General features: G+C 35.3%; 1 protein-coding gene across 1 annotated transcript in view; it reads left to right on the top strand.

The window, feature by feature from the left end:
- Window positions 1-16849, top strand: part of RNGTT (RNA guanylyltransferase and 5'-phosphatase) — a 313058-nt gene that overhangs the window by 23679 nt on the left and 272530 nt on the right. The window contains exons 5-8 of the mRNA XM_002922658.4: window positions 1265-1340; window positions 2641-2881; window positions 13360-13469; window positions 14687-14788. Of these exons, the coding sequence (XP_002922704.1) occupies window positions 1265-1340; window positions 2641-2881; window positions 13360-13469; window positions 14687-14788 (529 nt within the window). The remainder of the gene's footprint in view (window positions 1-1264; window positions 1341-2640; window positions 2882-13359; window positions 13470-14686; window positions 14789-16849) is intronic.

The following is a 16849-nucleotide window of genomic DNA, read 5'->3' as shown; positions in this document are numbered from 1 at the left end:
CAAACTGTTTTAATTACTTTTTCAAAGTAGTTGAAATGATTAAAAATACAGTCATTTTGGAATTTATGAAGCTCATTTGCAGCTTTTCAAAAATATAGAGATAGGACCACATTAATCTTGAATATGTACTGAATTTCTCAGGTTTTTCTCCTGAAAGTTTATTTTACTTTTTAAAAAAGATTTAATTATTTATTTGAGAGAGAGAGAGAGAGAGAGAGAGAGAGAGAGAGAGGTGGGAGGGGCCGAGGGAAAGAAAGTCTTAGGCAACCTCCATGCATAGCACAGAGCTGGATGTGGAGCTTGATCTCAGGACCATGAGATTGTGATCTGAGCCGAAACCAAGAGTCCGATGCTTAACTGACTGCGCCATCCAGGTGCCCCCTGAAAGTTTATTTTATTTTATTTATTTTTTTTTAAAAATATTTTATTTATTTATTTGACAGAGACAGAGACAGCCAGCGAGAGAGGGAACACAGCAGGGGGAGTGGGAGAGGAAGAAGCAGGCTCATAGCAGAGGAGCCTGATGTGGGGCTCGATCCCATAACGCCAGGATCACGCCCTGAGCCGAAGGCAGACGCTTAACCGCTGTGCCACCCAGGCGCCCCTGAAAGTTTATTTTAAATATTATAAGTTAATGTAAAGATATTGTCAGTTGGTTTCTAAGAGAACTCCATAGTAGTTTTGTTTTTATTGTACTGTATTACCGTCAGTTATTTTCTAGATCCAATCAAGTGTTGTGTGTGTGTGTCCATCTTTTAGAGTTGTGTGTTTGATAAAAATACCTTCTTATTTAAAGTGCTTAATTTTCTTTTTTTTTTTTTATGGATTTACTTATTTATTTGAGAGAGAGAGAGTGTGCATAGAGGGAGAGGGAGAAGGAGATTCCCCACTGAGCAGGGAGTCCAATGTGGGCATCAGTCCCAGGACCCTAGGATCATGACCTGAGCCAAAGGCAGACGCTTAACTGATTGAGCCACCTAGGTACTCCTAAAGTGCTTGGAATCCTTTAGTTTTAAGAGATATCTTTAGACCTTAGAGGTGATTTGTAATCAGTATATACTAAACTTCTTGCTAGTGAGATAAATTAGATTCTAAGACTTAAACTGACAATTACTAATAGTTACAAGAGAGGGCCAAGTTTTTAAAAATGTAGTTTTTTAAATAAAATCATTAAAATGTTTTGATTGCAGGTTGGAATTTTAAAGTGAAATATGGCTTCTGAAGTGATATATTAATTTTAAACCAAATCTACTTTATTTTCTAGGTGTTCATTGTACCCATGGTTTCAATCGCACTGGTTTCCTCATATGTGCCTTTTTGGTGGAGAAAATGGATTGGAGGTATTTGTTTCTTGTTATAATGGAAGAAGATTAGTAATTGATAAAGAATTTTATTGATTTTTTTAGTTTTAGCATTTTATATTGCCAAATTTTTGGTGAAGTCCTGATTAGTAATATTTAGAGTGCTTTTCATTTTAGACTTGATTAATCTTAGAATATCATTTATTACCTGGTGTTTTGTACTAACTAGCACTTCAGTTGAATGTTTATGGATTTTTATATACTATGTATTTTCTTTTCCAGATTTTGTTCACATATTCCAGAATTATCAGAGACAAGTTTACTCAATTTTTATTTTTCACCTTTGGAAGTTACTTTTGTTATTGTTCTTTTTTCTTTTTCTTTTTTTCTTTTTGTAAGTAGGCTAGCTCATGCCCAACATGGGGCTCGAACTTCTGACCCTGAGGTTGAGTTGCATGCTCTACTGACTAAACCAGGCAGATGCCCCTTGTTCTTTTCATTTTTAATAATACCTTTTTTAAAATAGCTGTTGAATATTAGGAAAAACTTGTAATGGCATATAGAGGAGGTATTTTTGGGACAGTTACTCTCTATGAACCAATCAAGCAAGCATGTCTTAATTGAAGTGCCTTTTTAGATCCTGAGAGATTAGAACCTTTGTTGCCTCACATTCCTGAGCAATGGGATATTCCTACCTGAATTTTCTTGTTTACTAATTGAGGATCATTATTTTTTTTATAAAGCCTTTCACACAGTAGGTCCTTCTCTAAATATAATCAGCTGAAGTACGCATATGATTGTGTATTTCCCTTGTTCACACATCCTCTGGGCCTCTACTGCATGCTCTGCTAGCTCTGCCTTTCTGGCCTTTGAGCTGCTTTTGATAGTGACCCCAGACTCCTGTGTCAGCCCATGCTTTAGCCTCTCTCTGATGACCTTTGCTCTTATTACCGGGTCTGTTGAAAGTTCTTAAAAGCTAGCATGCTTTTACTTTTATTCATACTGCTATTCACATTTCTTTGATTTCCCTTAGAGTGAGATCTCAGCCTTCAAGGTTTTATTTAAATTTTTCACAGACTTTCCCAGGTCTCTTCTGTACAGTCATTGCAGCTTACCTCTAGGGTTTAGGGATTATTAATGTACCTTATATTAAAGCTGTTTCAGAAGGAATTTGTCCTTTAATAGATTGAATGCCTTGGGCATGGGGAATGTGATTTGTCCATTTTATAAACCTATATTATACTTCATTTGGTACCTGAAAAAGAATGAGTGAGTTTTGATAAATCTGCATAAATTAATAAGAGTAGTGAGGAAATTCCATGGTGTTTGTTTTCCATAGTATTGAAGCAGCAGTTGCTACTTTTGCTCAAGCCAGACCACCAGGAATTTATAAGGGTGATTATTTGAAAGAACTTTTTCGTCGCTATGGTGATATAGAGGAAGCACCACCCCCACCTCTGTTGCCAGATTGGTGTTTTGAGGATGATGAAGATGAAGATGAGGATGAGGATGGAAAAAAGGAATCAGAACCTGGGTCAAGTGCCTCTTTTGGCAAAAGGAGAAAAGAACGGTTAAAACTGGTAATGTTTAAAAATATTATAGTCTTTACTTATTTCTTCTGCAAGCTTATTGAAATTTATGTGTTTGTTTTCTAGATTCTAAAGTTATTTCGTTCTGGCTGTTTCTAAAGATTCTTGATAGCCATGAGTCTGCCTTTTCTGTGGGAAAAGCTTGTTAATAAGTTTATTTTGTTTTTGATTCTTAGGTAAACCAAAGAACTCTTACATATTAGATTGAGAACATATTATTTTTTGCAAAGTATTGGGAGATTCCAACTACATAGTGAAATTTTTACTGATGTTTTACAAAATTGTCACATAGTTAAAATAACTTTACATATAAATTCTGCTCCTTCCCATGGTTGGTATTTTCATATTTTCTGTAAAATTGAACTGAGAAGACTCTTCTATGGACAATTCCCATTAATCTTCTTACTTCTATGGACAACTCCCATTATAAAAGTCCTAACAATAGGAATTCTCTTCTTGGGAAGACAGGAGAGATGCTGAGAAGAAAAGTACTGATGGTACTTGTACCTACACAAATATGTGGTATAGGCCAAAGGGAAAAGTTAGGGAAAGTGTGGAGATAATTAAATGTTAATGAAGTTAATTATTAAGGAATGTGGGATATCATAGTTGAGCAGTAAAGATTACAGTGATTCATAGGCAAGGAAGAAAATGCCTTGACTTTATGTAAATCAAATGATACAGTCATTTGGACTTTCTAAAAAAAGTCCTTTGCTTGAAAAACATTTTAATACGTATTTGCAAATTTCAAACTTAAGACTTGAGGCCACTGAAAAATGTTAATTGCTTTGAAACATAGAAGTAATTTAAATAATAACTTATTCTTAGCCTAACTCATTGATTACTGAATCACATACCTAGAAAAATAAGAATCACATTCTAAGGAAAGGCTAATAGCATAATATAACATAGATAGATGACTACTTTCTTATAGTATCATTTTTGTAAGGAAATTCAACTATATTTTTTAAGAATAACATTAACCATGAGCATATGCTAATGTGTTTTTGCATTACAGTATAGTATTTAAATGTGTAAAAGAGTTTAAAGCAAAGAGTTATTACTATTTTGCAAAATGTGCTAAAAGTTTGCAGGTTTTTTTTCCCCCTGCAGAAAAGGTCTTAAAAATGACATTTATTTTATAATATCAAGTACCATTAAATCTCTGTAGTTGCAAATGAGCTTCGGCAGCATTAAGAGAAACACAGCCAAGATGGGCATGTTTCTTTAGGGAAAATAAAGGACATTTAAAATATAATCCCCAATCTAGTTTCTTCCCTTTTATTTTGTCAGTTACTAAGAGGAGTGTTTTAAAAATTTCCCACTATGGGGGCACCTGGGTGGCTTAGCTGTTAAGCGACTGCCTTTGGCTCAGGTCATGATCCCAGCGTCCTGGGATCCAGCCCTACATCGGACTCCCTGCTTGGCAGGAAGCCTGCTTCTCCCTCTCACACTCCCCTTGCTTGTGTTCCCTCTCCTGCTGTCTCTCTCTGTCAAATAAATAAAATCTTAAAAAAAAAAAATTTCCCACAATGGGGGCACCTGGATTACTCGGTTAAATGTTCAATTCTTGATTTTGGCTCAGGTCATGATCTCAGGGTTGTGAGATAGAGTCCCTCGTTGGTCTTTATGCTGGGCATGGGGCCTGCTTGGTATTCTCTCTCTCCCTGTCCCCCTCCCCCTCCAAAAATATTCCCCAAAATGATTGTGGATCTATTTCTCCTTCCAGTTCTGTCAAGTTTTGCTTTATGTATTTTAAGGTTATAGTATTTAGTTTATACAAATATGTGTAAAGGATTATTACATCTTAACTGTGTCTTCACTTTTAGCATTAAAAATATCTAATGTTAGTATGATTGATTGCCCAAACATTCTTTTGGATAGTGTTAGTATGGGTTATCTTTTTTCTGTCCTTTTGCTTTCAGACTATTTATCCTTTATTTAAGGTACGTCTCTTATAGGCATTGCATTGTTAGGTTTTGTTTATCCAGTGAATAATTTCTGCCTTGTTGGAGTATTTGGTCCATGAACATTTATTTTACTGATGTAATTATATTTAAAACTTATGGTCTTACTTCACCTCTCCCCATCCCCACCCACCGCATCATATATTCCTTTTTATCTTCCTTTCTTGCCTTCTTTATGCTTAATTGTTTCTGTATCACCGCAAGCCATTGCTTGTTAGTTATACATTCTTTTACTACCCTGTTAGTGGTTATCCAAGATTTCAGTATGTATCTTTGATTTGTTAAAGTCTGGTATATATTAGTAGTTTTGCCACTTTTTTAGACAATGCAAGAATCTTAGGACCTTTCGTTGTATTCATCTCTCCCTGCCTTTTTGTTATTGTCTATCGTAATTGTACGAGTCCTTTAAACCCCGTAAGGTGTCGTCATCTTCATCTTCATCATCATTTTATACACCAAATATTCATTACATAAACCCACATATTTATCTTTTCTGGTGCTCTTCTTTCTTTCACGTATTTTTGTGGTTCCATTTGGATAGTTTTTTTTCCTAACCAAAGAGTTCTCTTTAGTATTTTCTTTATTGTGGGTCTGCTGCAACACATTCTCTCAGTATTTTTGTAAAAATGTCTTTTTCTTGACATCATTTTGAAGAATGTTCTGGGTATAGAATTTTGGGTTGGCACTTTGAAGATATCATTCCATAATCCATTTCTATTAAGAGGTTGCTTCTTTGAAGCTAATTTCTTGTTGTTTTTGATTTTCAAAAATTTTACTATCATGTTTCTACTTGGAGTTTTCTTTGTGTTTATTCTGCTTTCTATTTATAGTGATTCTTGAATCTATGGTTGGATTTGTTGTTAGTTTTAGAAAATTCTCAGCCATTATCTCTTCAAATACTGGTTCATATCCATTCTTTTTCTCTTCTGGGATTCACCTAATAGACTTTTCCCCCCCTTCTCCTAGTGTCTCTTATATTCTTTTCTATATTTTCTACCCTTTTTTTTCATTTTTCAATGTGGATCTTTTCTTCTTAACCTGTCTTCCAGTTTACTAATCCCACTTTAGCTTTGTCTAAGCTGCTGTTAAATTTATCCATTAAGTATATCATTTCAGTTATTTCACTTTTGGAATTTTCATTTGAGTTTTAAAATAGTTTTTAGTTCTTTGTTAGAATTCTTCACCTTGTCATTTAGGTTTTTAAATTTATTAATCCCAGTTATTTTAAAGCTTGGGTCAGATAACTAATTGATGTGGATCTCTTCTGGATCTTTAGTTTTTCTTTTCATGTCCTTTTGATTTCTAGTCAGTTGTTTCTTTTTTGGCATACTTGCGTATTTCTGCTTATTAGACGTTATGTATGAAAAATTGTGGCAATGATTTGAGACTCTGCATCATGTTTTCTTCCTTCAGAGAACATTTACTTTTGTTCCTATGCAGGGTTAAGAGTAGGACATCTTAACTCAGTCAAGGATTGAATTGTTTAGAAACCAGTCTTCAGTTTTGGGGGGCTGGTCTCTTTTTGGTTCAGCTTAATTCCTAGAGAGTGTAGCCTTTGGGGATCCTAACTGAAAGCCTGGAGAAATAAATAGGACCCTTCCTCCTTAGTGGCCTGAAACTCCAGTTTTTGTTTACCTATTCCTGTGATATTGCTGAAAGCTGTGTTCAGCCCTTTTCGCCTCTTACCTGCCGTTTTGTAAACAGTGCCTGTAGACGAATCTGTACCAGATGTGTAGCTCACCTCTCTGGGTTCCTTTCCTTCTGAGTTCTTGCCCTTCAAGCCTTTACTACCGTTCTACTTCTCCAGCGTCTTCAAACAGGTGCTTTTAACATTTTGTCTAGCTTTTTCTCGTGGCTGCAGAATTGATCTCAGTAAGCTAGCCTGCCATTGCCAAAAGGAGAAATCTTTCCTTCTCGTGTTTTGGAGAAAGCAGGTAGGTTTGATTTCAAAGTGGTTAGGTAGTTTTTTCCTCTTTTCAAATCATAACTCGTAAATTCTAAAATTGTTAAATATATTTTTTACTTAAAAGTAGTATACTTAAAGAAAATTTGAAAAGAAACTACTTGTAATTCTTCAACTTTTGTCTTACTACTGGCATTTTGTCATCATGGAAGAATTTCTTCCGATTTACTTAATTTAAAAGTGTACACAAATGACATAAAGATCAAATAAAAATACAAACATCTAGAAGTATATAGAGTAAAAAGTGAAGGTCTTTTCATTCCCACTGCAACTGCTCTCTACTTTTTGGTAGTTCTTCTAGATACTTATTTTTCTATGCATTTACATATGTATGTTCAATTTTGACCTTACTCTCTCCACTCCTTTTTAATGTAAATGTATTTTTCTGCAGCTTCCCCCTCCCCTTTTTTAACATGGGTACCTTTTCTTAGTATATTTTTAACTACTTCATTCTTTTTAGGTAATTCCGGAAGAAACACTTTATACAGAGCAAACAGAATATTTCTTTGCAAGAGGAGAGAAGATATCAATCCATACAATAGTGACAGACTATTATGAAAAAGAACCAATTAGAGATCTTGGAAATGATAATTAAAAAATCCAACAACCCAGTTAGGTGGGTTGGATAATAGAATGAAGTTAGCCATAGAGGAAATTATCAAGCTGGAAGATTTAGCTAGGAAATGCTTCCTGGATGCAGCACAAAAGGACAAAGAAATTTGAAAAATAGTTTAGAGTTAGGTAGTGATTTATATGAATGACTTAACAGTAATTTAAATGTCACAGAGGGGACATGTGCAAGGATCATGTTTTCTGTAATGCAGTAGGGCCAGGTTAGATTAGTGATTTTAAGAAGCTAATGGGAGGTGAGAAAATGGCAGAATTGGGGGCCCTCACTACCACCCCTGCTTTTGGAGATTCACTAGGACTCAGCATATAGTTGTACTCACAGCCAAGATTTATTACAGTGTTGTACTAAAGATATACAACTGGATCATAAGGGAAAAAAGACAAGTGGAGTCTGGTGGATTCTATATGTACGCTTTCTTATGCTCTCTACTTCCGATGAGAGGTTATACAGAGCTCACTATCTCAGCAGCAATGAAGATACAGCAGCATGTGTGATGTTCCTGCCTAGGGAAGCTCATTAGAGTCTTAGTGCCCAGGTTTTTACTGAAGGCTGGTCTCGTAGGCAGCCTCTGCATAGTGTATACCAAAATTTTCCAGATCCCAGAAGGAAGGCATTTGTTCAGCATGAGCTTTATTGTTTGTACAAATAGTCTAGGCATGGTGAATCACCTTTATCAGTTGACTAAGAGCATTCCATGAATCTTGTTCCCAGATGCCAGTCGGGGCCAACCTTGTACGCAGTCCTGCTATGTTAACTTTTTTCTGCACACTAGTACCAAATGTTCATTCAAGTAGTTTAGTTATGATCAAAAAGGGAGAGTGAGGTTAATTGCTTGATGCATATATAGTCAGAAAAGGCTTTTTGGTATGGAATGAACTCCAGAATATTTATTGCTTGTGGATAAGTGGCTAGTAGAATCAGTGACCTTGGAAATAAAGGTTGGGGAATAAATGATACAGCGATGTCTGAGGAAGTGAAAGGAAATGGAGTTCAAAAGCAGATGGAGAAATGGGTCTTCAGTAAGTGGAGGGCAACCTCATCCATTGCACTGAGATTGTGATTTTTTCCTCAGTGAATTTCAGCTGCATATGTGTGGGAGTAGAGAAGACGAATGGTAGGTTGATACAAGGTTGGGTATACTTAGTATGGCTGTGATGGAAGGACAAAAGTTTGAGGAGTTCTGTGGATATCAGGCAAAGAATAATTGAAGTAATCAGCCCTAGAGTCTAGGCTGAATAGGAAGTAAGGTCAGGTTGGGGGCTGTTAGCCTGTGAAAAAAGAGGGGTGAAGGGATTGTTAGAGCATAGTTAGGGTAAAAGAGTTAAGCTGTTTAATGAAAGAGGTCAAAGAGTGGTATGTTGGCTTTCGAGTATTGTGGTTTCTCAATCAGCGTGAGTTGAATTGATGAATCAAAAGGTAGAGCAGCGTGGAATGTTGATGGTATGGCCATGTGGCAGGTTGTTCAAGTTAAGCAAAGGTGATGGTCGTTGAAAATGAAATTACTGAACTGTGAAGCATAAGTCATTTGATGTGTCAGATTACCTGATGGATGTCGATGTTACCAGTGTAATGATAGAAGTTAGCACAGTGAGAAATACTGTTCTAGATGGATGTGGGGCAATGACCAGAGGTCAGTACACGAAGAATAGTGTTTTACTACTTTAGACTCTCTGGTTGCAAGCAGCAGAAATTAACTCCAACTAGCTTAAATAATAAGAGGAAATTACTGTGAGAGCCTGAGTAGGACTCAAACCCAGAATATAGCCAGATCTCAGGAAGAGACTGGAGCCTGGGCCTGGAAAGCTATTTAGAACCTAGTTTCTGCTCTTTCTTCTTATTTTCTCATCTTTGCTTTTCTCTCCTATTTCTGTTTCTCTCCTTTTGTGTCATATATCTCACTAGCTTTGTCTTTCAAGACTGGCTCTTTGTTATTCCTTGTTTATCTGAGAGCTTATAATTATCCTGTATCTTCTGAGCTTACATGTTGTAATTTTAGCCACATGCAGTGACTCTCTGAATCCTAATGCCAAGTTAGCAGAAGAGAGAATCTAGTCGCTTCAGACTGAGTTAGTGGTTTGCTTATGCTCCAGACAGCTTTGGCTGGGGTGGGACGTTATCTTGTAATGTCATATAACATGGCTGTTAGGGTCCCATCTTCGTGGATGAGAGGGCAGCTCTTAATGAGAGCTGTTGTGCCACCAACCACAGTGGATGTCTCCTCTACCACAGTCGAGTGATATAGCTGAATGGAGTTAGTCTAAATGGAAATGGAGGAGGAACTTTTGAAAGAGGCCAGGAGAGCAAGTGAAGATACAGGAGAATGGTTTACACGACCCACCATGGGACTTGGGCAGTGGGAGAATGAGCAGCTTTTACTTACAAAAGAAGTGGTCTCCTTGGTGGAGAGTTAGCTCTTAGTTAGGACACGGGGGATGGGGTATTCATGAAAAAGTTTGAGCTAATAGGGAAGGTTATTTATGAAAAAAGAGATTCCAGGGTTTATATTGAAACTCTTTGGGAAGGTGATTGGTAATAAGATGAACCAAAGAGAAGGGGCTCCAAAGCAGTGAGGATAGGACTGTCAGAGAGGAAAGACGACTGGTGACTTGATTTTGGGTGTTGTCAGCAGTATGGTTGACAGGCATGAGAAGTATAGATATAAGTAATTGGCAAATTAGTGGTTGGAAAACTTTCATTTTTCTGTTATTTCCTTCTGAGTTGAAGATAGTTAACAGAGGCAGTCCAAGGGTGACTAATTTTTATAGCTCCATCTCAACACAATGAACTTACTTTGGTTTGAGGCTTTTTGTTAGAGTTCCCCTGTTCTGACTCATATTGATATGGCTATGATTTGAAGTAATGGACTCCTTGTAGTGAATTCAGGTAGTTCCATTTGGGTTTTTGACAGCTGCACATGTCCTGTGCTTGGCCTCCACATTCCTGACACCTTTCCTCATCTTTTGAGTACATGCTATTACTGATTTGGAGGAGTATGACTTATAGTTATGTTGCTTGCTCCTTTGAATCGATGTCTGGGATCATCTCTTTGAATAAAACTGTTAATGCATTTTTTTCATTACTAAAATATCCTTGTTACACATAACATACATACTTGCTCACTCATTCTATTTACACACACACCTTTTACATATAATTTGCTCCCCCCATCTTCTGTAACTGTTTTCTCAGTTTCCCTTTAACTGATCACTGATTCCTTTTGTCCTTTTTGTAGTAGCCATATGAATTTCTATTTTAAGCCTGGTGCGACTTCTGTTAATGAAATACACCTCTTTCATCTTAAGCATACGTCATCTTCCTTTCACTTTTGATATTTCTTTATTCCCACAAACTGAAAAGGTAGTTTGTTAAAAAGTGAAAGTAAAGGGGCGCCTGGGTGGCTCAGTCGGTAAAGCATCTGCCTTTGGCTTGGGTCATGATCTCAGGGTCCTGGGATCGAGCCCCTAATCGGGCTCCCTGCTCAGTGGGGAGCCTGTTTCTCCCTCTCCCTCTGCCTGCAGCTCCCCCTACTTGTGCTCCCTCTCTGTCAGATAAATAAATAAAATCTTAAAAAAAAAAAAAGTGAAAGTAAATGTCATTGACTTTGAATCTCAATTATAGTATGTTTGAAAATAGTTCTAGACCTAAGACATAGCTGTTTAGATTTAGTGATACTTTTTGAAATTACTATGTAATTTTGAATAATATAAAATATTTTTGTCAGAAGAAACTTGTAATGACAGTGAACAGCAGATTCAGTTGAAAAGTTACTAAATAGATGGGATGCCTGGGTGGCTCAGTTGGTTAAGTGTCTGCCTTCAGCTCAGGTCATGACCCCAGAGTCTTGGAATTGAGCCCCACATCGGGCTCCTTGCTCAGCGGGGGGCCTGCCTCTCCCTCAGCCTGCTGCTCCCCCTGCTTGTGCTCTCTTTCTCTCTCTCTCTGAGATAAATAAATAAAATCTTCAAAAAAAAAAGTTACTAAATAGTATTTGTCTATAAAGTGCATCATGCTTACTGTTTTTAATGGGCTTATTTCTACCATTTTTTACTTAATAATAATTACTGCAGAAGAAATTAGGGGAAGGTCAAGTAAGAAAGAAATGGATGTGTTGTAGGAAAGATGAAGGAAGAAGAAATCTAAATAGATGAGAGGCATTTGCTAGATGGTTGGAGTTATCTTTTATAAACACACTTAATAGTTGTTAAATATGTACTGAGGCTCAATATTTATTCTGTTAAATTAAAAAATATTTAGTTTGTTCAGCTGCATAGAATTATTAAAATATTTCTGTAGTAATATTGTGGGAAAGCACTTGGTTGAATGTTGATCATATTCCAATGTTTTAGTCCTTTTCATTACTTGTTAAAAAAAGTAGTGTTTATGTTTTTTAGGAATAATTTATGCTAGTTGCCTTTGCTTTTCAGAAATTATCTTTGATTTCTTAACTTCCCTCAGGAAGTACATGCTCATGAGTGAAACTTCTTCATGTAAAACTTAAAAAAAAAATCCTTTTAGTACCTTCAGAATAAAGATGCTGAATATTGAACTCTGAACGCTTTCTCTTTTTAATTAGTATATACAGGATATAACTTTATAAGGCTATTGCAGTTATCTGAGTAACTCAGTTACTAAATATACTAAAAATATCTTGTGAACCTGGTTCTTTTTCTCTTTCTTTAGTTATTATATTTAATAGTTGGGTGGTTCTAAAGCAGAAATTTCAGTGGTTGGTAAAAAGAGGTGATGGTGTAACATGAAAGAAATGGTACTCCTTAATCCTTTGGCTCACGAAGTCTTTAAAGTATGCTTCTTTAAGGAAAACAGAGTTGACGACATATAACTATAAAAAGTAATTCAGAATTAGGGGAAAAAGTAGAGCTAGTGTCTGCTGGATTGACTCAGGACTCTTCTAGATTTGACAGGGACGTATGTGGACTAAATACTGTGTTCTTTTTTTTTCCTTCCCAAGTGGCTCGAGTTGCCAAATCTTTGCCAGAAGGTTCATCATTGCAGCTTGTAGACCATATTTTTTATTCCTTAATTACATTAACAGCTAGAGTTGTTTTATGGATTTTTCTTGAGACCGATGCCAGCCCTTTTATGGATCTGAAAGTAATTGTAGCATGAATCTAGACTGTATTTTTAGTCTTTAAAATTTCCAGGAGTGTTCTTTATTTATTTGATATATAAATTCTCCATCTGCTTCACTTCTCTGTGATATTTTAAGAATAGGCTTGCTATGAAATACAATAAAACACTTTATGTAGTTCTGAGTTAAAAAATTTAGATTAAAAATTCAGTGATGAGTAATAGTGTTTGTTACATCTAATGACTATAATTTAGCCGTTTTGTCTACTGATATACTCTTATTCTAGTTTGCGAAAGTATCTCTTTTGTGGGTTTATCCCTTTAAAATCCATACTGTATCAGTGGTATAGCTCCTCTCTTTGTCCCCAGTTAGAATCATTAGTGAATGGTGTAGTGTAGACCTGGGTTCAGATTCCATTTTTATCTCCTGAATAAATTACATTCAGTCTCATATACTTATTTGTAAAATAAATATAATCTACTTTTTAGAGCTATTACAAGGATTAGAGAAAATGTTTGCAGAATGTCAGATCCTCTGCCTAGCTCTGAGTAAATGGTAGGTAAGTTATTATTGCTGACATTAATAAGTAGTGTCCATGGAGTGCTTTGACAATATGATATAGACATTGAAAAGCATATGATGGATTAAGGAAAGCAAGTGTACAGTCCCAGAGGGAGTTTATAGAACTTTCTGGAGCAGACCATTCCTGTTTCATATATTTGCAGACTTGTGAGAATAAGCAAATCTATCTCTCAGTCTGGTCTTTGTAAATAGATTTTGAACACTAACAAAATATTTTTCTTTTCCTTTTATCTTAAGGGTGCTATTTTCCTGGAAGGTGTAACTGTTAAAGGTGTGACTCAAGTAACAACTCAACCAAAGTTAGGAGAGGTACAGCAGAAGTGTCATCAGTTCTGTGGCTGGGAAGGGTAATAAACATTTTCAAGTTTTAAATAAAACATACTTGTACTCTGCAACATTTAACATTAAAGCAAACATTGACTTAGCTTCTTTGTTCCTTGAAGATTGAATATTTACCTAGAATGCTTATGAAGATATCAAGCAAGAGTTTATCAGATTTTTCTCAAGACCAACAATTGAGGAAAAAAACAAAAACAAAAAAAATTAGACTACTAGACAGTTGAGTCAAAATTAGATGACTCAAGCATGTCTTCCTAATGGAATAGAAAGTTATTTTTGTCACTATCTAGTATTTTTTGTGTGTGTTTGATTCTGTTGCTGATTAATGTTTGCTTGCCCATATCATTTTACTAAGGGAGAAGAGGTGGGACTTGAAGACTTGAATGTACCTCATTTTCCAGTTTTTTTGTCATCTAGTTTTCTGAAACCTAGGAGAATCAGCTTTAATTATATTTTGCCCCCTACCATGACTTGAAACTATTTATCAGACATTTCATGGGAGGGAATTCAGGAGAGTTCACTGCTCTAATCTTCTGCTGTCAGGTCTTGGTCTGTGGTCATTTCTGTTGGTCATTGCCATCTGTGGCAGAAAATTGTACAGCTAGAACAGATGAAATAGAATTGATAATTGTTAAAAATTCCTAATATAAAGAACTTTTTGACTGGGACTTACAAATGTTAGTCAGAAATAATTTTAACTAAAAGATGAAAATGATGATGAAGTAATATTGATTTTAGTGTTGTGCTAAGCCCTTGCCAGTGTACTTTAATCTCCACCTGTGTTTCTCGTGTTTTGTCACTTCTGGGTATCTTTTGAGCAGAAATTTGCCAACCTTGTGGAGTTATGCCAAGTTGGTAGAGTCATGATGGAGGAATATGGGGTCTAGAATAATGTAAGATAATTAAGGCAAGCAAGATTTAAACTTCTTCCTGAAGTAGAAGATCTGTAAACATACCTACTTTACTATTAGGTCACGAATATTAATATTTCAAAAGCCCAATAGTTACAGTATATATTGGCAATTAGAATCTTGTTAACTGGAGTCTGAAATGTCTAGAAGATAATGTTTTGTTAGTATCCTTGGGAATGCTGATATTCCAGGTGGCGTTAATCTCATGATAGGGAGAAGGTTGTGATAAATGTGTGACTGATGTAAGATTGGTTTAAGACGTATTGCTTTGTATGGGTGCCAGCCATAATAGTAATAAAATGTTCTTCTTTAAGGTCTGGATTCCCTGGAGCACAGCCTGTTTCCATGGACAAGCAAAATATTAAACTTTTGGAGCAGAAGCCATATAAAGTAAGCTGGAAAGCAGATGGTACTCGGTAAGTTAGAATTCTAAATAAAGTTATACAAATAACTAATGCTTGAAGAATACTGCTTTGTTGTTAGATAAGGTTTGTACTCTTAGGAGTGTGATTTTCTGACTTGAACAGCAAAATAATCATGTTTCAAATATCATATAATTTTTGTTTTGCTAGTATTCTTAGTTATGTAATTCATTTTCTCTCATTCTGCTAAATGAGAGTTCTTATTGGTTTCAGAGTTCTTATTTTTTTTTTTTTTTAAAGATTTTAGTTTTCGGTAATCTCTGCAGCCAGTGTGGGGCTCCATCTCAGAATCCTGAGATCAAGAGTTGCATGCTCCACCTACTGAGCCAGCTGGGTGCCCCCCCCCCAGTTCTTTTAGTTTGACGTTAGTCTATACCAAATTTAAGTTTGAAAGTGTTTTCTCTTGATAATGTTGTGCTTTTTGGGGTGTCTCCTGCCCACCACCTTGTGTTTAGTGGTTGTTGAGCACTTCTGAAACTAACAGATGTGTTGTCAGTTTCTAATCTAAAAATTACCAAGTCTCCCTGATATTTTGTTCCTTTGAATATTTTGTTCTATATTTTGTTCCTTTGAATAGTTTTTCTCATAATCTTTGCTAATACTTTTTGTAATTTTATACACTCATAAGGGTGTTATGTTCTTACAACAAAGCTTAACTTCAGGTTTCCTATTCCTACACTTTAAAATATGTATTAGTATAAATTTTATGCTTCTGCAACATTTAACTTCTTTCTCTTTTGTAATCATTTTTTATAGCTTTGTTATGTGTATTTTTTATTCAGCAAAAGTTCTAATAGTTGAAGTAATTATTTTAACAGATATTAATATTAGCTTTTTCCTATTAATTTTTTCATAATAACGAAGGTGTTTCAGAATAATTAAGATAGCATTTATATAGTTAGTTATTTTCCCAGCTTTATTGAGATATAATTGACATATAACATTGTGGAAGTTTAAGGAGTACAACATGTTGATTTGATACATTTACATATTGCAAGATGATTACTGTTAGCTAACACCACCATCATTTCACATAATGACCATTTCTTTTTTGTGTGAGAATATTTGAGATCTGTTGTCTTAGCAACTTTCAAGTATATAGTATGGTATTATTTACCATAATCACTATGATGTAGATTAGACCTGTAGAACTTATTTGTCTTGTAACTGGAAGTTTGTACCCTTTGACCAGTTTCTCCCCATTTCTACTTTCTCAGCGCCTGGTGACTGCCATTCTAGTCTCTGTCTCTATCAGTTTGGTTTTTTTTTTTTTTTTTGATTCCATATGTAAGTGATATTGTATTGTATTTGTCTTCCTCTGACTGACTTATTTCACTTAGCATAATGTCCTCAAGGTCCATCTGTGTTATTGTAAATGGCAGAATTTCCTTCTTTCTCATGATTGAGTAATATTCCATCGTACTTATATAGCACATCTTCTTTATTCATCTGTTGATAGTCCTTTAGGTTGTTTCCGTATCTTGGCTATTGTGAAAAATGCTGCAATAAAAATGGGACTGCAGATATTTCTTTGAGATGCTGTTTCCACATTTTAGTTTTTAAATGTTATTTTGAAGTTGATATAGGTTGCACTTAATTTTTGTGAGGAGTTTTTGAATGTCAAAGTGGCGGTTACACCTTTTGTATCATGTTATCTTCATCTGCATTTTGCTTGTGGTGACCTTAAAAGATACATATGAAGATATGGAGTGGGGCAGGTAGAACTTGATTTTAATATTAGGTGAATATAATGATACTATTTCAATATGATATGCTTTTTAGTAATTACATTTTATTTTTTTAATAGGGAATATATCAAAATATTTTCTTTCATTTGTCTTTGTTGTAAATGATCTTTCCTTTCAACTTAGCATTTTCTAGCTTTTTTTGGGGGGATTTTTATAGGTAACACAGTTTCATGAAACAAAGTTCAGAAAATAACATAAATGAAAAGAAGAAAATAAAATTAAAGAGTGCTTTTATCACCTGGAAGTAACCATTACCATCATTGTGGTTTTGATTTTATTCTTTTGGTTATAAAGCAGTTATATTGGG

Source organism: Ailuropoda melanoleuca, chromosome 10 (genome assembly GCF_002007445.2).
Source record: "Ailuropoda melanoleuca isolate Jingjing chromosome 10, ASM200744v2, whole genome shotgun sequence".
Taxonomy (NCBI): Eukaryota; Metazoa; Chordata; class Mammalia; order Carnivora; family Ursidae; genus Ailuropoda; species Ailuropoda melanoleuca.
The sequence above is the reverse complement of the archived record's forward strand: the minus strand, read 5'-3'. Positions and strand labels throughout refer to the sequence as shown.